The 24,870-nt window shown below is 42.3% G+C and overlaps 1 protein-coding gene across 5 annotated transcripts in view; it reads right to left on the reverse strand.

The window, feature by feature from the left end:
• Sgcd (sarcoglycan delta) overlaps positions 1–24,870 on the reverse strand; it is a 937,685-nt gene that overhangs the window by 129,486 nt on the left and 783,329 nt on the right. For all 5 annotated transcript variants that reach the window (XM_037201381.1, XM_028888758.2, XM_037201382.1 and 2 more), the window contains 2 exons: positions 20,358–20,445; positions 13,590–13,709 (listed from right to left, as the gene is read on the reverse strand). In XM_037201381.1, the coding sequence (XP_037057276.1) occupies positions 13,590–13,709; positions 20,358–20,445 (208 nt within the window). The remainder of the gene's footprint in view (positions 1–13,589; positions 13,710–20,357; positions 20,446–24,870) is intronic.

Genomic DNA, 24,870 nt, shown 5'->3' on the forward strand with positions numbered 1-24,870 from the left:
TCTGTATCTTACTTCTGGAACTAAACTTGCTGTCTAACCTCGCAGACTATGTCCATCTGCCAGGTTCCTCATATGTGAGAGTGTAAGCCTTCTCTGAGCAGCTGTCACAACAGAGGTGACACACAGGAAGAGACTCTTCAGCACCTGGTAATGAGCAAGGATTTTATCCTGCTCACTATTATAATCATGACTCATGCTTTCCATGTAGGCACTATGCTCCCTGGTGTCTACCCTCTGTGTGGGACATCTAAACCTTTGCACAGAGGTCTAGATTTACCAGGATTTTGTATAATCTGTGTTGTAGGCCTTTAATGGCTACTCAACCCTTGGGGGGACTCTCCAGTCTCAACAGCAACTCTTTTCCCTCCAGGAGAACCTTCCTTATTTGCAAAATGAAATTGGTCTCATATTTTTATGTTTCCCAGGTATTTTGTAGTTCACCATTGTAACAAGACACATAATTCTTGGATCCAAGGTTTGAAACATCTGTCCCTCAGGCTTGGTGGCATGTTCCAGAAAGGCAGAGATCCAGGGTGTGTCTTTGGCCAGCACAGCAGTTGGCCATAGTAAGTCATTAATTAACATGTGCTGAATGAACTGAACCTTTTGTATGGAGAATTGCCTGCAGTGCAGATTAATGACAAGAGGCTTCCTAGTCATTCACTTCTTGAGGCTTCAAACCCTGAAAGTGAATGTTACTGCAGCATCAATAAAGCCTGAGTCTAAATATATTTATTCTTTTTTCTTTGACTTAAAGAATCGAACCAATACCAAGGATCCTCATTACCGTTCCAGTCACAGCTGCACAGAGCACAGCCAAGAAGGAAAAGTCCCCAGGAGGCTTGAGTAACTCACATTTGGGGGAAAGTTACCCACTCCTGTTTGCTAGATACTGATAATGACAGTCTCTCCCCCTAAGAAGAATCCCATTTTCTCCTCTGTTAGAGCACTGTGCTCAGAGTCTGCAGATCCTGTTATTAGGAGTTGTCACTCATTCAGTGCTTTCTAATCAGACAGACCCTCTTCCCACCCTTTACACTTGCCCTCAGTTTTCCTCTAGGAAGCTTCTGATTGGTGCTCCAGATGTGGCCTCCTGCCCAACTCTAGAACTTACCACTCAACTTCCACTGCACAGACAGAAACCAAGTTCCACCTTATATCTATTTTTAAAGATTTAGTTTATATTTAATTATGTGTACATGTGTGTGTGTAGGTGGGTATGTTCACATGAGTGCAGGTTCCCATGGAGGCTGGAAGAGAGTACTGGCTACCCTAGAGCTGGAGTTGCAGCAGTTGTGATCCACTTGATTTGGAACTAAACTTGGGTCCGCTGCAAGATCAGTGTGTGTGGTGATATTTTATTTGTGCTCTAATAAATAAAGCTTGCCTGGAGGTCAGAGAAAAAAGTCATCCATTATAATAAACACAAGAGCCATGCAATCTTAGTCATGCAAATCCTATCAAAGTCATTCAATCCTATCACTTGGGAGGCAAGGATCTGTCTGGATCTATGTGAGTTCAAGGCCATACTGGGAACAAAGCCAGGCATGGTGGCACACGCCTTAAATTCCAACACTAGTTAACCATGGAGGTCTGGAGGTCTATACAGACAGACAGGAAGTGACAGAGCTGGACAAGAAGACAAAGTGATGTAGCTGGACGAGAGAGCAAATCAGATGGCAGAACAGCAAGGCATAAAGGAGTGGGTAGACAGGAAGTAGCTCGCTTTTGGAAGATGTGGAGTTGGTGAGGTGAGATTAGCTGTGGCTTTCCCTATTTCCCTGATCTTTCAGGTTCTCACTCCTATATCTGGCTCTGCATTTTTTTTTTTTTTTGTTTTTGTTTTTGTTTTTTTTTTTGTTTTTTGTTTTTTTTTTTTTAAATAAGACCATTTAGAAATTTGTCTACAAGTGTGCACTCTGAACTATTGAACTTATCTCTAGCCCACCATCTTAAATTTCAAGTCCTAAGAAAACATTTGAAGTGCTATTTACAGTTTGGCTGGGTATGTTCTTTGCACACCTATGCCACTGTTACCTATTTGAGATCATTTAAATAGACGCTTTGGCTTTTTTTTTTTTTAATGTTTTTTTGAGACAGGGTTTCTGTGTAGCTCTGTGCCTTTCCTGGAACTTGCTTTGTAGACCAGGCTGGCCTCAAACTCACAGAGATCCGTCTGCCTCTGCCTCCCAAATGCTGGGATTAAAGGTGTGTGCCACCAATGCCCAGCAAAACTTTGGCTTTTTTTTCCTTCTATTTCTGCTACTGAGCTTGGTTTGGTGACCATGTAAGTTACTTCTTTTACTGCCATGACCAAATACCTGACCAAAGCAACTTAAAGAGAGAAGGCTCTATTTTGGCTCACAGTCAAGAGGGGATCCAGTTCACCATGGCAGGGAAGGTATGGCCTCAGGACAGCTTACAGTTGCTGGAGCAGGAAAGGGGGACCAGGAAGCAGAGAGAGAGTTGGAACCAGGGCTAGGAGATAGGCTTGAAGGCTTGTCCTCAGCGACCCACTTTCTTTTCTTTCTTTTTTTTTTTTTAAAGCTAGGTCCCACCTCCTAAGAGTTCTATAACCTCTCAAATCAAAGAAGTTGATAGAGAACCAGTGTTCAAAACATGAGTCTGTGGCAGCCATTTCGCATTGGTAGTGACCACTGTTAAAATGGTATGGGGTAGGAATTTGAAGAGGAAACAGTAACAAATGTTGTTAATATTTGAGACATAAACTAGACTCTGCACTGTGCTAAGTTCCCTGTATGCATTATGTAAGTGCTCTTATCTCCACTTTATAAATGGGGATTCTGAAGCTTTCAGAGACTGAAGTTTATCTGAGGTTGTACTATTGAGACTAGAAATGGACTCCAGGTAGTTTGTTCTTAAACCTTGTGTACAGAAAATCATCCTGCTCTTCCATATAGTGTCCTCAAGGGGAAAATCCCAGGAATTTTCCTCCACTCCCAGCCCTGAAGAAGTCTGGACATTTTCTCTTCTCTCTCTCCCCATTTCCACACTTGCTACCTCACCCACTATTGCTAGAGAACGTGGGGGTTATGAGTGGAGTCAAGAAAGAGGTGAGGATATGGCAGGAGAAGAGGCCAAGGTAAGCAGAGCAAGGAGAACATAGCTGAAAGGGATATTTTCCATACTCCTTTCTCCCAATCAAATATGCAAATAAATTTTAAGTCCTTCCAATAGAGAAAAATCAGGTTATTTTCCTTCTGTCTTCTGTGCTCTTAGAGCTCTCTGCTCACACTGTCATCTCACAAAGTTTCTAGTGTCACTATCGAAACTTAACATCGCTCTTGGCGCTTCTGCCGGAAAGGAAGACTGAACAAATGAGACACCGCTGACCTTTGGTGGTAGAAGCATGCTCCATAACAGTCAGTGCAGTTGATGGTGAAGGAGACACTATGTGTGGACTGTATGGAATGCTTTCTGACCTGCTGGGCAGCCTGGCAGAAGTTTCTCTCCTCATTTGAATATACTCAAATGAATAACTGGCAAGGAGAGAGCGCAGAGACAGTAAAACTTCCAGACAGATGCTTGGAAGCACATTGACTGTGGCTTCATAGAGAATTCAAATCTTGTCACTTTAAAACAACAAGTCAGACACACAAAAAATCCAAACCCCAAATATCCCCTTCCCCCAGTAAGTGCCATAATTGGTTGTCTTCCAAACAGCCAGTAGTGAACCTCATCAAACTCTTTAATCAAACTAGAAGCCAGACAAATGTGTTCCTTCCACCCCCATCCTCCACCCCCGCTCCACGTCCCCCTCATCCCCACAGGCACCACAGAGGAGACAGTGACTGAGATCTGGGAAGGTCTGGGAAGGCACCAACGCTGCTGGGACAGCTGGGGACATTTACACGGAACCATGAATCCATCACGCACTTATTAAATCACATCTCTCTGTTGCCAAAGGAAAAATTATGAAGGGCTTGGCAAACTCCTTTTCTTCATGCATCTGGAATGAACTCAAGCTCGAGGGAGGAACAGCTAAGACCCTGCAACACAGGAGGCCTGTGCACTGGGACTTCCATATGCACGAAATGAGCAGGGCTATAGCCTAGACTCTAGACTAGCTCTTTAAAATACTTTATTCTGAGAGTTATTCACCTGACAGCATTTGCAATGAAACCCCATTATTATTTCTCTATTGTCGAATTGTAGTTTTTCTCATTAACTATCTCTGGTTTATTAGGTCGGGGCTGTTCATCTGAAACTCTTCTGTGTCTGCCTTTCCTATTGCATTATTTATGGGCGATGTGTTTTTATGATCCCATACATTATTCCTGCATTCCTGTAAATAATAAACCAACTTTGGAATGAGGTACCACTGAAGCACCAGAGAAGTAACAATTCTGTTTAAACAGCTCATTCCTCAGCAGCGTATCTCTGCTAATGATAACAGGGAGCAGGAGGAAGGTTCTGGAGAGTTTCAGCCTCCTTTGGTTTGTTATCTGAATATTACTCTTTGGTTGGTAGGCTCTCATGTCCTAAAGATCAATACCTGAATCGCTTAGTTCGTTGAAGCTTATGTGAGGAACCAGGGTTCATTCTGCAGCAAAATCCTTGGCTGCTCTAATGCTCCCTTATCATTTATGATGTAATGCCTTCAAAAGAAGAAATGGAGGCAAAGCAGGGCCAGAGAGATATGGAGTGTTAAAAGAGAGGCTGTCACAATGAGTGATGTGAAGAATGTGGTCACGTTACATGGCTGGTAGTAAAGCAGAAGCTGTGTGTTTTATGCTGAAGATGGTGAGACCCTTCATTCTGCCATGGAAGAAGGCAGAGTGAAGGAAGAAAATCCAAAAACCACTGTACAGACCCCAGACTCCTAAAATGCAACAAGGGGACAGTTGAAGCCTTAGCAGTCAGTCAGGAAGGCTCCTTCAGAGTAATGTGCAGAAGGCTAGGGACTGCCTGGGAAGGCCAAATTTGAAGAGTATCTCTAGGGTACTGCTAGAGACCTGCTTCCAGGCCAGCTCCTCCTTGTCCATCTGCTCAAGCCACGTTGCCCTCCCTCTGACCCCTCTGCCCAGCTGGCATCTCTCTCGGGTTTTGTGCCAGGCATTTCCCTCTGGACAGTGGACTTCTCTAAGGCAGAGTTCAAACACTGAGCCTCAGGATGTATGAAGCTGGACATTATCCATCTCTGCTCTCCAAACTTCTGTTGATGATGCTGAAGCTGTGTGACTCAGAGGGCTCAGAGCACCAGACACATTTGCAACTCTACCCTTTCCCAGCCCCCAGAACATTTGTTTAGTGATCAACCTTCAGCAATTTTGCACCAAATCGTTCGTTCCCATTGTCCTCCTTTCTTCAGCCATTGCAAACCCTCAGGGAAGTTACTATGATAATTGTTGTATAACTTGGGAACATGATTTCCCTTCCTGTCATGTTAATGTTACATTAACTGTAGGGCATTCTGATGTTCAAGATCTTGTGATCCACTCATGGAGCCATTACTGAGTACTGACTGGGTGCAAGGTACTGTTCTAGACTCTGGTTAACAGAACATATAGGGGATATGAGGGGGGACAGGGGAAAAACACCAGTGTACACCATGCCTATATAGAACTGGCCCAAGGATAGGAATAAAACATCACAAAGGAACAGACAGGGAAGGAGGAACATTTTCATGCAATAGCAAGACAGCAAATACTGGAGGTCCTCAACATGCTATTGTCTCTGTTAACCTACTAATTCTGTCACTGGCCCAGAGCATCTACAGACAATACTTCAACTTTATTCTAATAGCATCATTTTAAGCCAGGCAGTAGCTTAGTATTGTAAATATTTATAATATTTTTCTAAAGTGGGCAGGGAAGATTTCTCTGATAAGAGAAATGGCCATTTGAACCATTCTGTCCCTGTACAGTGATTACAACTTGCTTTAATATACCCGAAATTAATGTAACAAATATTAGCTGCTTTCCTTACCTAGCACCATTCCTTCTCCCGATGATAAGACCCAATTTTCCTTGGAGAGCTATCCTGTCCATTTCACTTGCAGTCACTCTAACCCTAGCTAGAGCACTGCTGTCTTTCCCAGCACATCTCATCAGCCTAGTCTTGGAGACCAGCGGAGATGCTATGTTTTGGCCTCATTCTTTGAGCTGCTGAGTGTAGCTTGCAGCCAATCACCCTGGGGCTTTTCAATCAGGTAAGGCAGTAGTTTCCCTAGTCTGCCTGTCTGTCTGCCTGCCTGCCTATCTGTCTCTGTCTCTGTGTGTGCATATGTGTGTGCTTGTGCATGTGCGTGTGCATGTGTGTGTGTGCCCACATTGGTAGGGTGTATGCACCCTTGTGGAGACTAGTGGAAGACACCAGGTATCCTTTTTATTACTGTCTATTTTATTCCTTTGGGACAGGGCCTTTCCCTGAGCCAGCAGCTCACTGATTTTCAGTTAGACCCTTAACAAACCCCAATGATCCTATTATCACTGCCCCCATCAGCACTGGATTAAAACCATGATAGTCATACCCAGCTTTTTACATTGGTACTAGGGATCCAGATAGGGGACCTCAAGTGCTCTTATTCACAAAACCATCTCCTTAGTACCTTGTCTAAAGTGCTCTCTCTCAGTCTGCATTGGGCTTATAGCACTGACAATGAGGTGAGTTCTGAGTGATGAACTTACGTGTCATCATTCACTCTTGTAAACTCTTCCTATGTCGTTCCCCACAAACTTATACATAAGAAAGACCTGCTCCAAATGTTTCTATTTAAAAACTTAAGATTTATAACCTTTCTCCTACTCAGATGGAGTCTAATGGTACCTTATCCTAGCATCAGACTTTTGTGTTCTTAGATAATCAGATGAGTGTCTCATCTTCTAGACTAGATTGAAAATGCTCCAGGAGAGTAGGGACAATGACATGTATCTTTGTCTCCATGGCACCAGCAGCAGAGAGTTGGGCATACACACACACACAAACACACTTATGATGCAGACACACTCAGTGAATGAATGAACCCTACCAATATCACTCCAATCCTTTCACTGTGACTATTCATTGTAAAGTTTCAATAGTTTCATAAAAAGCAAAATGTAAATGGCTAAGAGTACCATCTGAGCAGTCCTAAAAAAAAAATAAAAAAAAACCCGTAAACTTCAAGCCATATTTAAATTTCTATAATTTTTATGCTAATTCAAATGGCTTTAGATTTAATTAAAATGTTTTTTTTTCAATTGATAATAACGTAACTCAGATAATTATCACCAAGTGGCATCTAGAGGACACATTTACAAAATGAATCTAGAGTATAAATAGATCTAATTGACAATTAGAATAGTCCTTTATAATTATGCTTTGTTTATAAATGCTATAATGTCCAATTCATTGTTCGATGAAATTCCTCGGTAATGAAAACTAAAGGCTTATTCTCCCTGGTGTCGCCATGAAGATGTATTTTAAGTGCTCTGGCTTTCATGTTGTCTATTTTCTTGCTGCTTTAGATAGGCCATTCTGGTCCAATGTTTAATAGATGTACTCTATAGTAACAGATAAACTACACTATGCCTTGGCTTACATATTTATTTTATACTTCTCTAGTAGTTGGATGGATCTCACCACAAAGTTAAATTCTTTTGTGCCTATCATGAAGAGAGAATCTTGTACTCGAGAAAACCCAAGGATGGGAGAAGCTGCCATGTTCCTGAGCAGAAAGGACCTAGCATCTGAATGGAAAGCATGGCCTTGAAGACTAGCATGGAAACATCACCAGGAAGATCATGACTGCTGCCTTTGGAGAGGCAGGGAGTTCAGAAGGAGAGGCCTCAATTTCAATGTATTAAGTGAAGCTAAAGAGACATAGAGATCTCCACAAGAGCCAGAGGAGTCTACGCTTTTGGGAATGTGGAATAGGGAGAAAGAGGAAACTTGAGGCAAATAGAGACTGCGGTATGTGAGGAGCAGAAGAATCCTTGAGTGAATGTGTAAAAGAGTGCATGATATTTTGTGTATTGTTGACATGGGCACAGTCGTGTCAAAGAGCACTACCTCAGAGCCATGGGGAATTATCAAATCCTTCCTCAGGTCAGGTTCAGAATGGCAAAGCCCTCCTCTAGTCCAAGTACTAGTGTTTATGATTGGACAGGAAGTACAAAAACTAGAAACTTCAGTTTCCTCCTCCCAGATTTGTACCACCTGAGAGTTCTTGCTTACAGAGGCAACCAGTGAAAGGAAAGCTCACCTGAACAGTTGTCCGGATCAGATAGGCCCTGTGGAAATGTCTGCAAAAGACTGTCTTGACTGGTGATGGCTGTGCCAGGGCCCAGATCACTATGGGTGGTGCTATCTCCTCACAGGTGGCTGTGGACTATATAAGAAACCTAGCAGAGAGTAAGCCGAGAGCAGTGTTCCTCCACGGTTTCTGCTTCAGTTCCTGCAGTGACTTCGATCAATGATGGACTGTGATCTGGAAGTGTAAGCCAAATAATCCTTTCCTCCCCAAGTGGCTTTTAGTAAATATATTTAACCATAGCAACAGAAAGCAAACCAGAACACTTGCACACATAGGAAAGTGTGGCACTCCCTAACCTATGAAGGTATATTCTCTTCTGGCCTCATCATGTTCTTAGTCTACTAGTCCCAGCTTACCTGAGACATGAATACTGCTGTATGTTCATAGCCAATTTCCTTTGTGTACTCACAAGTATAGTATGTTCAAGTTCAGTCTTGATGTCTCCTGAAGCCTAAGTAGGTTACTAGACGCCACCAACAACAAAGTAAGTCCCTACATCCTCAGTGTTTGCTTACAGGCTACATATTCTACTCTCACTGCGTTCTATGCTCCCAAGAGCGCTGAAAGCCAGGCATCATAGGGATGGAGGATACTTAGGAAGAAGAAGCCACATCCACAGTGAAAGTCACAGCTATGTAAGCACAGAAACAAGTGGTAAAGCACTTGTATAGAGTGTGTGAGGGCCCAGGGTCTAGCCTCAGCACCACAGAAAAGAAAGAGAAATGGCGGGGGCTGGAGAGATGGCTCAGAGGTTAAGGGCACTGCTTGCTCTTCCAAAGGTCCTGAGTTCAATTCCCAGCAACCACATGGTGGTTCACAACCATCTGTAATGAGATCTGGTGCCCTCTTCTGGCCTGTGGGGATACATACAGACAGAACAATGTATACATAATAAATAAATAAATCTTTAAAAAAAAAAAAAAAAAAAAAAGCGGGCGGTGGTGGCGCACGCCTTTAATCCCAGCACTAGGGAGGCAGAGGCAGGCGGATCTTTGTGAGTTCGAGGCCAGCTTGGGCTACCAAGTGAGTTCCAGGAAAGGCGCAAAGCTACACAGAGAAACCCTGTCTCGAAAAACCAAAAAAAAAAAAAAGAAAGAGAAATGGCAAAAATTGGTTTTTACTCATTTTTCTTATAATATTCAACCTCTCTCTCTCCACACACACACACAAAAAAAAACCACACATATTCTCTCTCTCTCTCTCTCTCTCTCTCTCTCTCTCTCTCTCTCTCTCTCCTATAATGTAGTGCAGGAAGACCTGTGACTTACTATTAATATGTAGCCCAGGCTGGTCTTAAACTTGCAATCATCCTGATTTGACCTCCCCAGATAAGAGCCGGGATCAGGACAATGTACCACCACTCTGGCTACCTCCATCTCTTGCTTTAGACGGGTGACAACGAAAGCTTAGTGAGAAAAGTCACCTTGAACAGGGTCACTCAGACCCTAAAAGGATGAGCAGAGATTCAACCCCAGCTGTGATAGCTGCTCCAATGAACTACCCATCCCGACCCAGACCTCCCAAGAGGTTGAACTGTCTCACAAACTTCTCATTAAGCTAAAAATGAAATTGCCTAAATGTTTCATTCCACACCATATGGCAGAGTCCCAGCTGACAGGAAGCTCATCTCTCTAGCATGCTTGACTCCTTTCACTGAAGAGATTGATGTGAGATTTGTGGGGTGGTCATTTCCCAATCTTTAGCACTGTTGACAGCAGTTGGATTTTCATTTTGAGATGTCCTTTCTAGTTTTTCCAGAAACAAGAAAATACCCCTAAAGGTGGAGAGTGGCAGATCTTATCAACTGTTATTCAGTTGATATTACCACCAACAAGAAGTACCTGCTTTGAAGTAATTGGAAACTATCATGTGTCCTGGATTTTAGTCTAAGCAACTATGGGACAGTGACATTCAAGAATGACATCATTACAAAGTTCTGTATGGTAAGGTTAATCCAACATATCTAGATATTTAACATTATTGTGAATCATTTTAATTTCTATGCAAAGTTGGGTTTTAATAAGGTGACATGAATCAAAAAGTGTGAATGAGCCAGGTGGTGGTGGTGGTGGCGGCGGCGGTGGCGGCGCACACTTTTAATCCCAGCACTTGGGAGGCAGAGGCAGGCAGATCTCTGTGAGTTCGAGGCCAGCCTGGTCTCCAAAGTGAGTTCCAGGAAAGGCGCAAAGCTACACAGAGAAACCCTGTCTCGAAAAAACCAAAAAACCAAAAAAAAAAAAAAAAAAAAAAAAAAAAAAAAAAAAAAAAAAGTGTGAATGAGCTACTGGGGACAGCAAAATCCACGGGTGCAAGATTATCATAGTATGAAATACCATATCATTCCATCTTCTGGCCAACTATTTCAGAGCTGGTAAAACACAATACCATTGAATAAGAGCACAGCCTTATTCAACCTACCATTAGTGTGGAAAGGTCATTTCTATAAATAGAAGCATAGCTTGTGAGAGATGAGAAGCTCTTTGATCTGACATATTCACTTGTGGTGGAGACCATCAAGTTTGGTGTCGATGGCTGGGGATTTGAACAAGGGTCTGACTACAACATCATATTTTCTCCGACAAGCTTCTCTACCTTTCCAAGCTTCAGTTTCCCCATCTTAAAGTAGGACTAAGGGGAGGACTCAGCAAAGAACTGTGGTGTAGCGTGTACCACTTTAAACAGCAGGCTGGGAGAACTTGCTCTCAGTCTTACTGAGCTCCCCTCATGTACAGCTTAGTTCAATTCTGCCACCTGCAAAATGGGGGTGAGAAGATTCTGTCTACTTCACAAAGAGAAAGAACAAGTAAGACATGGAAGAAGCCAAACATGGTCATGCATGATCACAATCACCGCTTTTACTTTGGGAGGCTAAAGCAGGATGATTCAAGTTCAAGGTATACATTCACTAATATGCAATTACATGTGGTACCTGATCAGAGAAAGTAGTCCACAGACTTTTCAAAAAATATTATTCATTTAGAAGGTATTAAAAAAGAGTTCTATGTGGTCAGGCCTTCGAATCCTCTAAGACCTGAATCCAACTTGGAAACACACTTGTTACCAAGAGCTGTCCTAATTGTGTTGCTTACTTTTCATCGTCAAGTTGTCACAGCCTAGAGTCACAGAGGACACAGAAGTTGAAATAATAAAACTATTTTGATAACACTCCAATGTCTGACATCTTTACTTTCAACCCTCACCCACATTCCAAGGTGATAACAGACCCTCAGCTATTATAAATCTTGGAGCTATGCAATTTTGGAACTTTGTTTTTATTTTTCACCAATGAAAAAGCATTGCTTGAAAGCCTGTTCTGTAGCAGCTCCCATTCTGAAGATGTGAACAGGGAACCCTGATAGAGAATGCAGTTGAATGGTTTTATAGGTAAGTCACCAACCAGACACTGGACTGCCCTCTCTCCTCCCCACCTGTGCATCCTGTGCCCTCCCCTCCACTTGGCCCCTTAAGGATGGTCACTTATGTCTTCTGACCACTGAGCTGATGACATGCTAAGACAAAGGGACAGGGGCCCAACTGGGTTAGAAAGACTGACTAAGGGTCTGAGGGAAGTGCTTATCATATAGCCTCTAATAACTCTCCAATTTCTGATGGTGAGTATTCTTAGCCTTGTTGAGAAGAGAAGAAAAATGGTTCAATGATGTCAGTAACCAGCCCCAAGCCACACAGCTCAGTGTGCAACATCAGCAATTAAAAGCTAGATCTGCATTGGGTGGTGGTGGTGCACACCTTTAATCCCAGCACTTGGGAGGCAGAGTCAGGTGGATCTCTGTGAGTTTGAGGCCAGCATGGTCTGCAGAGCGAGATTCAGGACAGGCACCAAAACTACACAGAGAAACCCTGTGTAGAACCCCTCCACACCCCAAAAACTAGGTCTGCTTCAATAGTATGATTTGAACCACTACACTGGGCACTTTCATTGGGCAGTCTTGGAAGACACAGGTATGCTCAAATTCATTGATCCAGCAGGAAGATCATAGAAATTTCTGTTATGCTTCACATTTTTTTTAAATGAGGAATGAGGGATTACTGGGCCATTAAATGCAATTCCTGCTCTTTCAGAGGATCTAAGTTCAGTTCCCAACACCCACATGGCAAACTATAGTCATGTATAACTCTGGTTCTGGGGGATCAGAGGCCTTCTTCTGACTTCCAAGGACACCAGGCACACACATAGTTCATACACATACATGTAAGGAAAATACTCATATACACAAGATATAAATGCATGTAAATAAATCATTACACAAAATTTTACAAATAATTTCATTCCTTTCCTTCAGCTCTTGCTTTCTGTCTTTCCTTCCCCAACCTGCCAGGTCTTTCTTATTCTTTGAATTGGAGCCTCATTCTGCAGCTCAGAGCTCACTATGTAGCCCAGGTTGGCTTCAAGCTTGCAGCAGTACTGCTTTTGCCTTGTGAGTCCTAGGATCAAAGATGTGAGCCATCACTCTTGGCTTATGAGTACTGACTTCAAACCTATCCACCAGAGCGTCTAACTCAGTAATCTGTGGTTACATCTATAAACCTAAACTTTAAAAAAAAACCTTCTTGGATTATACTTCATTTGCAGACTGAGAATTCACTTCTCAACCTGCTGGTTTGTAAGAAAAGCATGTCCTACATGAACACTTACTTATACGAGCACACACTGAAACCAAAAGGTAATGGTTGAAACAGAAACCAAAATGAATTCACAGTGTGAGAAAAGCTCACTGTGGAATCAGAGTCCATGCAGGTCAAACTACCTCCCTTTAAAAGAACCTAGGAAAGTGGCCTCATTTTTACTTCTCCACCCCATTTGCTTGTGTTTGAGTTCCTATAACAATATACTAGAGATTATATGGCTTAAAACAACATACTTATTTTTTTATCTTCACAGTTTTGGAAGATCCAGTGTCATTCTGGCTGGTTTCTGAGGAGAGCTCTCTTCAAGATTCAGGCTGCCAAATTCTCCTTGTGTTTTTAAAAGTGAGGGAAGGGAAAGAACAAGGGCCATTGATGAAGAAGGATGAGGGAGGAAGAGAAGGAGGAAGGAAGAGGAATAGAGGAGGGGGAGGGGCATAAAACTACCAAACCACCAGCTTCTTCATTTCCTTTCAAGGGACCTCACATTACTGATAAAAGGTCCAATCAGGTCCAGGGATGGATTTCCTGATAAAGGTGTCATCTCCAAGCATTGTCATACCAGAGGGTTAAGATTTTAATATATGCATTGGGGAAAGGCACAAGCATTCAGTGGATGCACTCTGTCATTGTCCCTTCAAAATATACATGGTAGCATTCAGCCAATCACGTGTTTAAATTTTCTCACCTAAGACTCGCAATCTCTCGGCTCCCACGACCACTTCACTGTCATCCGCAGAAAAGAGCAATTTTCCAGAAACCGTTTTTACTTCAAACTTTTTGCCGTATGCTTCCACAGCTTTCGGACCTAAGAGGGAGAGAGAAAGAAAGAGAAGAGGAATACATTAGCCTCGTTGAATTTGACTACAAAAGCTTTTCATCGGGCACATGTGCTCCCCGGGATTGTGTCTGATTCTGATTTCAATGTTAAGTGGATTGGTTTTCTGAAGTTGGCCATGGAAATCAGTGTCTTGACTGCATCTCATCTTGTCAATTGCATTTAATCACATGGTCCTGGGATGTGGTTCTAGAGGTCATCCTATTCTCATATGAATGCTTGAATGAGATTTTTCTCTGCTAGCCCCAAATTAGTGTCAAACACTTGAGGGCTTCTGATCAAAAGTGTTGGGACCCATAATATCGTCATCTCTTGGGGGAACTAACCATCTTCAGCTAGTTATAAAAAGCAGACAGGGTTCTCATAAGTTGAGCTGAAATATGTCTGTTTGTACCCTTGACCCACTGATTGATATGACGACAAATCTATTTCCTCAGTAGACAGATAATTTCCAAGCAGCAATGGCTATATTATAATTAATTCCTCTACCAGTTAAGTATCTTACAGTGTGAATTAATTTAATAAAAAATAAACTTTGAGATCATTGTGTGGCATCAAATGCTATTCTTGAACATAGGCTATCTATGGCATTGCATAAGTGGGGGGCCCTGGTCCCACCAGATCTGTATCCTAATGGAGCCAGACTTGTACAAATTCAATTTATTAATGCTTCAGCAACCTCCAGAGATTCAGCAAAAAAGTGAGCTGGTTAATATATATGAGGTCCTGATAGGAGCCATCTGAGCCTATCTGAGCTGGGGCACACTCAGCACACATATTTCAGGTGGCTCCCAACAACTGGTCTACATGAGAGCACCCAAGCAGCAAGGTCATCTTTACTTGAATCCAGCTCTAATCAAATTGAGTCTTTTTTTTTTTTTTTTTTTTTTTTTTTTGCTCTACCCTGCAGAAAAATTTTCCAGGAAAGTCAAGAAACATTCTATCTTCCCAAAGAGGCCAACAGGATTATGAGTTGATTTTTTTTTTTTTTTGTTTCCTTCTAGGAAATGTTCAAGAGACTATTATTTAAAATAAGTAGCTGTGAGAGGACAAGCAGACTACACCTGCAGGGACCAAATAGTCTTTAGCCATTGCAGGGAGGAAGGAAGCACTTCCCACTCAAACGGGGGCATAGGGACAAAAACCTGCCATGAAGACTTACTGTAGGATCTAAGCTCATGTTGGGCTATTGTCAAGGGGGGTGGGGCTTAAGCAAGCAAGATTTAGATGAAGTATTTTCAGGGTGTAAGAGTAATTTTGTGATTGGCTATCCCAATAACTCCCATCTAGAAGTAGGACAGAGTTGGGCAAGACAAAAATGGTGTTGGGTAAACAACAGTCTCAACAGTCTGTGATTTCACCTGGGAGGAGGATATGTGGCTCTTGTGGTCTGGAGAAGGCTGATGTTTTTGTCTGTGTTTGTTGATGTTGAGAGAGAGAGAGAGAGAGGGCTTATGCATTTGTGTACATGTGTTTACGTGTATGTGCATACACCTCTCCTGTGTGTATGTATGTGTTTTGATGGCTCTATCCATCTTGTTCCCTGAAGGACCCTATCTAGGAATGTTCTGTGAAATTACTTAAGTTTAGGTTGAGATCTGGTTATTAGAACCAGAACAGTTCCTGTATATCTGGCATCACATTCTTTGTCACAAGTATGGGACTTAGAGTCAAAATTCCCCCACTCCTCTTCTTTTGGCAATGTGGTTGTAGGCAAGTCATTTCATTTTTCTGTTTCTGTGTAGGCAAAAGTGAACTATCATCTATTCCATGGACCTCAGAGAAAGGCTTCAAAGATCGAAGGATACTGAATTTATAAAAAGAACTTTGGAGGCACAAAATGCCATGAGTAGTGGTGATTACTCCAGTGGATATTGTCACCTTCATCATTGCCATTAGCATTATTCTGCTGAGATAGTTATGATGCATTGAACATTACTAATGATGAGTGTCTCTTAGTGCACTTTGCCCAGTCACACACTCACATTCAATTAGCCGACCACCTCCTCCCTGGCCAGGACATGCACTTTGACTCTCTAACATGAAAAAGTGCATGGGAAAGGTTCCTCAATGAGCCAGAGACTGAAGCAGCAGAGATCATAAAGAATCTACAAGCATCATGAGTCCTGGAGATGATCTTGTCTGGTTGCACAGGAAAAAGAATAAGCACTGTGAGGCTACAGCTCCCTCAAAGTCACTGTCGGAGCAAGGGAGACTCTGAGAGTAGAATCCACCTCTCAGAATACTACATGGAACACAAAGTGTCTCTCTCTGTTTAGGAAGGTGAAGAGGGCTGGAGTCAGCACATCCCAAACAGCAAGGAGACAAAATTTCTGAGGAAGAAGAAATGTCAAAATCAATGACAAAGAACCCAAGGAAATCTTAAAGAACAACATTGTGTAATGGATTTAGAGTAGGTATTCCTATGTGAGCTATGATGTAGCTATCTCATTGGTGCCATTAAAACTTGAAGTGAAATCTATACTGTTTGTTAATTCTAGAAGGATAACACTGTTTGGAGGGAAGGACACTGAAAATAGAAGACAATATGCTAATGAAAACTGAATGAACAACCTCAGGATGGGCATGGACAGGGCAGGGCAGTTTTCCCACTCCAGACCTAGTCATATGGAGATATGACAGTGGGAGACAAATGCTTGGTCTTGGCTTCCATTAACCTGGCAAGCTTGTCAGACATGGCTCCAGGGTTGCTGTATAGGGCCTGAGCTCACTGTGGACTCTGGAATGGTGTGTGAGATTTATTGGAGGGGGGCATTGTACTAAAAGAAACCACAGCAATCAGAGCATACAAAACATAATTAAGTTGTCTCACTTTCAGAAAAACCACAAAATATGAAATAGAATTTACCAAGGGCCAGAGCCATTTGCCAACATAAAGCCCAGCAAAACATAGCTTTAGCCAAAAGTCCTCCCAGTGGCTGCTGGCTCGTTGGTGCAGACAGCTTTGTCCTTTGTTGGTTTTACCTGGGACTGCCAAAATTCCCTAGTCATGGCTGGAATCTTAAAAAATGGCTTTAGAGTGAAATTCTGGTGGAACTGGATACTGTTTTGGAAGCCCCTCAGAGACCTTAAAACTGTTTTGGGGAAAGAAAACCATCATGACTTCTGACTGGAATCTCTTCTTCAGTTCACACCTTTCTATGGGTCACAGTCTATGTGTGACTCTTTAGTTTCCTCTCCCCAACTGGGAGAAGAAGGCAAAGCCTCAAGGGTGTAGCTACTGTGGCCACCAGGAATATGAAGACAAGAAAAGCCTAGTGCTTATTACCCTAATTTCTTCTTTGGGACTAGGACACTTTCTCCACCTAAAGCTGTTCTCCTTACATGTTCCATTGCTCCATAGAAGGACTGTGCTAAGATACTCAATCAGTAACATTATGAGTCAAAATGCACCAGTGGCTTGGCTTGAGTTCTATCTCTGGAAGTAATGCTTCATGCAAAAAGATGGCCTGCACTTGGAACATAGGACATTGTAGTAGACTTTCAAGATATTTCCCAGGTACACAGGAGAGTCCTGGAACCCTCAGAATTGCAATGCTTGGTGTAATAGTACATCCCATATAAGAGGAATTGGAAAGCATTATTTTTAACTCTTTTTGTTTTTCCAGAATTAGTTTTTCTTGTGCCTCATCTTAAAGTAAGGATTGCTGTTGTCAAGCTCCTAAGAGGGACTAATTTAGGAATGGGAGATCAAAAGGCTACTGGAAGGCAAGAGAAAGAAAAGAGGAGGAGAGAGGGGGAAGGAAGCAGAGGTGACCAGAGGGTCAAAAGGGGTGGGAGGGAGAGAGGGGTAGGGTAGTGGAGAGGACAGGGGGATCGGAAGAAGGAAGAATGTAGAGAACAGATGAAGGAAGCAAAAAGGAGGGGGTAGGAAGAAAGAGGAGATGAATATGGAGGGGGGAGAGGGAGCTGGGAAGAGAAGGAAGATTAAGAGAAAAAAGAGGAGAGGAGGGAGGAGGGAAAGGGACAGAGGTGGGCTCTTTTTAGAGGAGTTATAGTCATTGTCAGTTTTATCAAAACACAATCTTTCAAGTAAACCAAATCTCCTACTGCAGATCAACAGGCTAGATCAGTTCTTTTTGAGCTCTGGGATCTGGGAGCTGGAGGCTGAATTTATCTCCCTCCCGGAGGCACTTTTCACACAAGTCGCTTAAATCACTGCTTACTGGAGCTATTTATTTAATTATTTAGCACCAGTGACTGGAGGCCAGATGTTCTACAAGCAAAGCCTACGGTCCAGATGCCTGCTGGAACAGTGTTTGTGCATCACGGCTCTACGGGGCAGCATTTCCACAGATCCAGGAGCTTCTCTGCTGTGCATGGTCCAGTCCACCTCAGGGCTATGTAACTCCTGACATCCTTCTGCAACTTGGCTTGGGGACAGGGGAGCAGGGCTCTATGCAATGGCACCTGCTTTCCTGTGACTCAGTTATTAGTGTGCCTCTGGAAATTCTATTCACGGTAATGTTTGGGGGCATTTGGGTCACTTTCCTCTTAAAAATCCATCTGGATGCTTTTCTCTCAGCCCTAAAGTCAAAAGGCATTTTCTTCTGAAGGTCTAACAATGTCGTTCTGACCCACTCATTCCCCTTCCACTGTGGGGTATACAATGCCTCTCTGTTTATCATGTCTTGTAAAACTACAGAGGGTGCATTGATCACACCACTCAACACACAAATGTGTCCATGAGGCCAATGCTTATCAGTGGAATCATTATTATGAACAACCAATCCTTGTTTAAATTGTTAGAATTCAAAGCTTAAAATCTAGTGTGTGTTTCCCATGGCTGTTAGGGACAGATCTTCTGTACTAAAAAGAACCACACATATATAGCCTGTGGACACATCTGGAGCTTGCAGTTGAGTTAGGCTCAAAGACAGCAAGTATAGCAAACAGGACAAGTTTTCAAACTATCATTAAAGATCCTTTTCCAGGAGCAAGGGAAATGGCTGAGACGGTAAAGTGCCTTCCATGAAGGCATTGAGGACCTGATTTTGGATACCCAATTCCCATGTAAAAGCTGGGCATGCTAGCTGTGTCTATAACCCCAGCGCTGGCATGATGAGGGCATGGAGGGGTGGAGATAAGCAAAATCCCCTAATTAATTTGGCTCCCAGTGTAACCAATCTGTATACTTTGACCTCAGTGAGAGATGTTGTTCAAAAAATAAATAAAGTGGAGAGTGATGGATAAATACATCTGATGTCAACCTCTGCCCTTTATACACATATGTGGGCACGTGTATATATACACATGGGCATACACATACAATCATATACTCACATATGCCATACACACACACACACACACACACACACACACACACACACACACACACCCTCTGCTCTTAGTTTAGTATAGCTAGCCTTCCTGCACTGGTGAAAGGGGAACTTTGGACAGCATGACTCTTTACCCAAATTTAAAACAGCAGGCTCCATCCTAGGGCCTATGATCTCCAAAGCCACGGGCTTTTGGCTCAGATTACAGTACCAAGCATTAAATTCCTCCCTGGGAAACAGGCCTCATCCAATCAGAAAGCAGTTGGTCACCTCATAACTATTGTATTACTGCTGCACAAGCTGGCACATCTTGGTAGGCAAGTATTCCAGTATGCAGGGTCATGCCATCAAATTGCTTTCTAAATATTATTGACCTCACACCCATAGACTGCTCTCACTCTTGGTCAGAGAAGCTTCTTTTTGCCATGGGAAGCCATCAGTGGAGAGATTCACAACTGGTCAAAAAGGGTTAAATAAAGAGATTGGGTGCTCAGCTCTAAATTAAATATCTATATCAACCCCTACTCCACCAAGGCTCAGGGAGGCTTGCAGAAGATGAGGTCAAAATGGTATAATAGCTGGAGGACAGGGAGGAGCACTGTGAAATTCTGTCTTCTGGATGTACCAAGGCTATCATGATCATCAACCTATAGCAGTTGTAGTTCCCTGCACAGACTATATAAGATCAAGGCAGAACAAATGCCAGCATAGATGGGGTACACAGTCTCCAGGCCGCACTCATTACTGGGGAACTACAAACAGTGGATAGTTGCTGGAGGAGGGAAAAGTATTCCTTTTTGAGGATGTGGCCACTGGTTAGGTTTTCCATAGTTGAGTGAATAGCCGCCTACCTGCATATGTATGGGCAACACTAACTACAATTAGTAGGTTATTAAAGTAAAAGGACATTAAATTGGGTGGGAGTGTGCTGGGGAGAGTTGGAGGGAGGGAATGAAGGGTATATATGATCATACCTCATTGAACACATGTATGAGATTCTCAAAAATAAACAGTCAAAATGTAAAAGTTTTCTTGGTTGAGAACCAGTTGAAGGAGCTGGCTTGTGTGTAGGGGCCATTTAGTTTTGTTCTACTAAAAACAGCTTTTCTGCAATGGTACTTGGTAAGTTAAACATGTAAATAGATGAGACTGAACCTTTCGGTAGAATCAGAGGTTATAAGCTGAATTTGCTTTCTTTACACAGAAAGCGGTCAGCAGACCCTTGTTCAAGTTCATGTGGGATCTCACAGGACAGGAAAGGCTGTTTTGTCTAGGTGCTCAGATGGATCAGCCATTTGTCAATTTGTTCTTCTCTTACCTGTCACCAGCCGAGTCAGCACTTTTGTCTGGTCATTGAGAATGTTCACTGTCACATTCCTGGCAGATTTGAAGTATAGGGCATTACCCTGTAATAAGAAAATGGAAGAAGCACATGAAGGTGGCAGATTATTACAATAAAGACACTGTAATCCCAATTCTTCGAGGGGCTGACCTCGTTCTATCCAAGTTCTGACTGATGCATCTTTGTTTTAGAAGTTCAAATATTTTATGGTATGTGATGATGGGCACACAGTCAACATAAATTTCCTCCAAAAAGATGGACTTCTAACACACACACACACACACACACACACACACACACACACACACACACGAATACATGCATACACACATACAATTGAACAAGAGATAGTTGAGATTTACAGTTTTGTTTGTTTGTTTGTTTTGTTTTTGTTTTTTATCTTAGTGTGGAAAAGAACTAGCCTTGGAGCATAGGAGCAACTGATCACCTTCCAGGCATGCCCCTTCTAGTTTCCAGCTTCTCCAGAGGAACCTTGCAGCTCCCAAAGGGAAGGGCAGAAAGGTGGGGTGGACACCTTCCAGTCAACAGAGTCCTCTGTGCAAATGCTGACAGCACATGCATGAAGCTGGGAGAGAGGACACTGTCAGGTAGCTCTATGCCTGCCCATTTTTTTTTTTTTCTGTTCTCCTTTCTAGGGATCTTTTCCTCCAAGTACTCTGGGCCACCATCCATTCTCCTCTTTACCATTAGGTCTCCACGTTCCTTTTCCAATCTGTACTTCATTCCTCCTCTAGAATGAAATTCAGGACAGGACACAGCACACTGTTGTGACAAGCCCGATCCTAAGCCTTGTGGGGTGTGTGATTTCTGTTGACACTGCTCACCTCTGCCATCTTGGTATACAGTCTATCTTCAGTGGATACACACAAGGAGGCATGGCTGTATGCCAAGGAAATGTCACCATGTGAGTAATCTTCAGATTCAAACTTAATATGTTATAAGGTATTATTTCCTTCAGTCCTTCCCAGTCATTTAAAAAGTAAAAAACCCAAACAAAAAAATAAGCAAAAACAAACAAACAAACAAAAAGCTTCAAGTGGTTTTATAACATAAGCTCTTCAAAGCCATTATTTGTCAATTTCTGGTTCAGAAATTCTCCTTTTCAATAATATATGCTGGTAGCATTAGTTGATATTGAAAAAATTAAAGTAAACTTAATAGTGAGTTTTGTCTAAATCTGTCATTGAATGGTTTGTGCCTCCCACAAAATTCATTAACACACCAGTGAAATGAATCTGCTCAAATGTCATAAAACCACTATCCTATAAGACAGACAAACTGAGTCTGTGCCTCAAAATTCTGCCTTTTTAAAAAAAATTTGTTTTCAAGACAGGGCTTCTGTGTAGCCTTGGCTGTCCTGGAACTCACTCTGTAGATCAGACTGGCCTCAAACTTAAAGATCTACCTGCCTCTGCTTCCCAAATGCTGGGATGAAGTGAGTGCAACACCATTGCCTGGCCAAAGTTCTGCTTTCTAATGGGTGCAAGTGTACTGAATAGAGAACGCCAATAGTGATTTGGGTGCAACAGAATGTTTGCAGGGCCTTCCTGATGGGTGGGAGTATCCATCGCTTTGGGCTGAGCAATGAGAAGCATGATGACATCCTGGAGAAGCGAGCACTTGTGAAGGCACATGGAAGGCACACAGGCATGGTTTTACCACGTTGAAATGAAAAATGAATGTCAGGTAAGCAGTGTGGGTTTGGGGTCTGTGGTGATATACTATGTACCATAATAAACTTGCGTGAGGATCAGAGGACAGAGCCAGACATAGAGGTCAGGCAGTGGTGGCACACACTTTTGATCCCAGCACTTGAGATTTCATGCATTTGCTTGGGAAGCACACATTCCTTTAATCCCAGGAAGTAATATGGCAGGGCAGAAAAAGGTATATAAGGTGTGAGGAAACAGGAACTCACTCTCTTTAGACTGAGGATTTCATAGAGGTAAGAACTAGTGGCTGGCTACTCTGCTTCTCTTATCTTTCAGTTTTCACCCCAATATCTCTAAGATTTGAACAACAGGTGTCCAATGTATTTTTTTCTTCTGTACTTGACAAGGACAGGGATTGATCATTAAGCCCAACCTCGTACCTGCTTATGACAGAGCAAAAGAATAGTAGGGGTGAAAGCCAGAACTGAGGCCAGAGGTAGCTTCCTCACTTGGAAGATAGGGGAGGATGTGGAAGCCACCAGACACTCACAACCTGGGCTCACAGTGTCTCTCACCTAAGGTCAATTGCTAAAATGGATTGCTAAACCCCATAACCTTTAGGGCATAAGGAAACAGTTAACCTAGAATGTGAGCTATAAACAAGTTAGTGTCTGAGGGAGAGAAGATGACTCCCAATTCATCAGGCAATGTGGAGTCAGTGTAGTCCCCACAATGGCTTAAAGCTTAAATATCCCCCTGACATAGAAAAGTCTTTATCTTTAGTTTAATTCAGTCAGAAGCACACAGAATATCTATCTATATCTATATTTATATCTATATCTATATCTATATATTGTCTACAAGGAAACAAATATTAGACTGAAATAGTTTCATTCTTGTTTCTGGTAGCACTTAATAGCTCTATTTAAATCTCAAAAGCATTCAAATGAAATTTGAATTTGGAAAAATGGAACCAGAACAGGAGGTTATTATTCCAGAAGTAAATGTTCTAAACTATTTCTTACATTCATTATCCTGGGTCTACAGGGAAAAGAGTGGCTTAGAAGCAGGTACTCTGACTACCATGTGACCTTGAGAACATACTTGTAACCATGGCATTCTCTGCCATCAACACCAGTGTCGTTATGAAGCTCATCACCACCACAGCTGAGCACTTACTTGTGCTGACATTGAAGTAGGAGACCTAAAATGCAGCTAATTTCTGTCTCTGCCCTACCCACTTGCATGCAAGTCATATGACATTGATAAATAACTTAATTACTCCAAGCCTTGGTTTCTTTACATGACAATAGAAGTATTCATTATTAAACTTGTAAGGATCCTTAATATGAAAATAATTAACTTATACATATAATTGTTAAAATAGACATGGCCTGGTGGCAGGCATAGATGAAGCTCTCAGTAACTATCAGGGCAAGAATCAAAGGAGAAAAAATAGTAATGAAAGGAAGAAGAGGAAGGGAAGAGGGGAGAGAAAGAATAGGAAGACAGTAGGGAAAGGAGGTGGGATGGAGGGATGGAAGGAAGTGAGGAAAACAACCGTATTGCCTCTCCAGTTTTCCTTAGCCACCTGTAGAATGATTTGGAGTTTCCTCCATTTCCAGATTTTTCAGCTTCTGCATCTCAAAGAGTCTCCCTTTCTCTACACATGCCATTAACTTAACTTTGCCTTTCAAATCCCAGCATCTTCCATCACTACTTGTGCCTTCTTGCTGATATACAAGTCATTCTGTCTTGAACACTATCTCATAACAGCTTTGTTCAAGATTTTATAGTAAGAGAGATTATGCAACCTCCTACTTCTTTCATGTTTTACTTATTCATTTATTTTAATTTTTATTATACTTATTTTTATTTTTGAAATGAAAATATAATTACACAAATTCTCCTTTTCCTTTCTTCTCCTCAAGACCTCCCATGCCCCATGCCCTCAAATTCATGGCCTCTGGCCTCTTTTTCTTTAGTTGTGATAAACACACATACATACTCCTAAATATAGAGACAGAAATACAACCTGCTGAGTCCACATTAATGTTACACACACACACACACACACACACACACACACACACACACACACACACATACATATTTCAGGGCTGTCCATTTGGTTGAATAGCCAATTTACGGGTTCTTCCCTGAGGAAGACTCTTTTGTCCTCCTCTCAGCATTCCTTAGTTGCCTATAGTTCTATGTCTGGTGTTAGGGCACTGTGATTTATTAATTGATATGTGTACAGGTGTGTATGTCTGTGCATGTGTGTGCACATATGGAGGTCATAGGACAACTTGCAGAAGTCAGTTCTTTCCTTCCACCATGTGGGTTCCAAGGGTCTAACAAGGTGGTTAGGCTTGGTGACTAACACCTTTACAAGATGAATCATCTTGCTTCCCTGTTTCTTTTGATCAACAAATCAAAATATTATACTTTAGTGTTAATTGTTCTAACATGCTGGCATCTTGGGACATGGAATCTTTGCTACGTCAGAGTTTGAACAATGAGTTTCATTCTTGCCCAGTGCTTTTTGTTATAACTTTCAAGTTTACTTGTAATAGAAAGATTACGGGGAAAGGACTTGAGCCAAGACACAAAAGGGGAAGAGCCTTGCACGGCAGCTGGGGCCCTGTGAATTTCATTTCTTTCTTTGACTGCTTCTGACAGGAAGCCAGGAAAACAAGCCAAGCAAGCACTCCCAAGACTTCTGCTGTATCAGAACACGTGAGGAGTTGGAAGAGAAGCCAGTGTGTGCCCCTCTGCTTCTTCTTGGTTCCCTGCACCGTCCCATGCACCATGAT

This window comes from Peromyscus leucopus, chromosome 8b (assembly GCF_004664715.2).
Source record: "Peromyscus leucopus breed LL Stock chromosome 8b, UCI_PerLeu_2.1, whole genome shotgun sequence".
NCBI lineage: Eukaryota > Metazoa > Chordata > Mammalia > Rodentia > Cricetidae > Peromyscus > Peromyscus leucopus.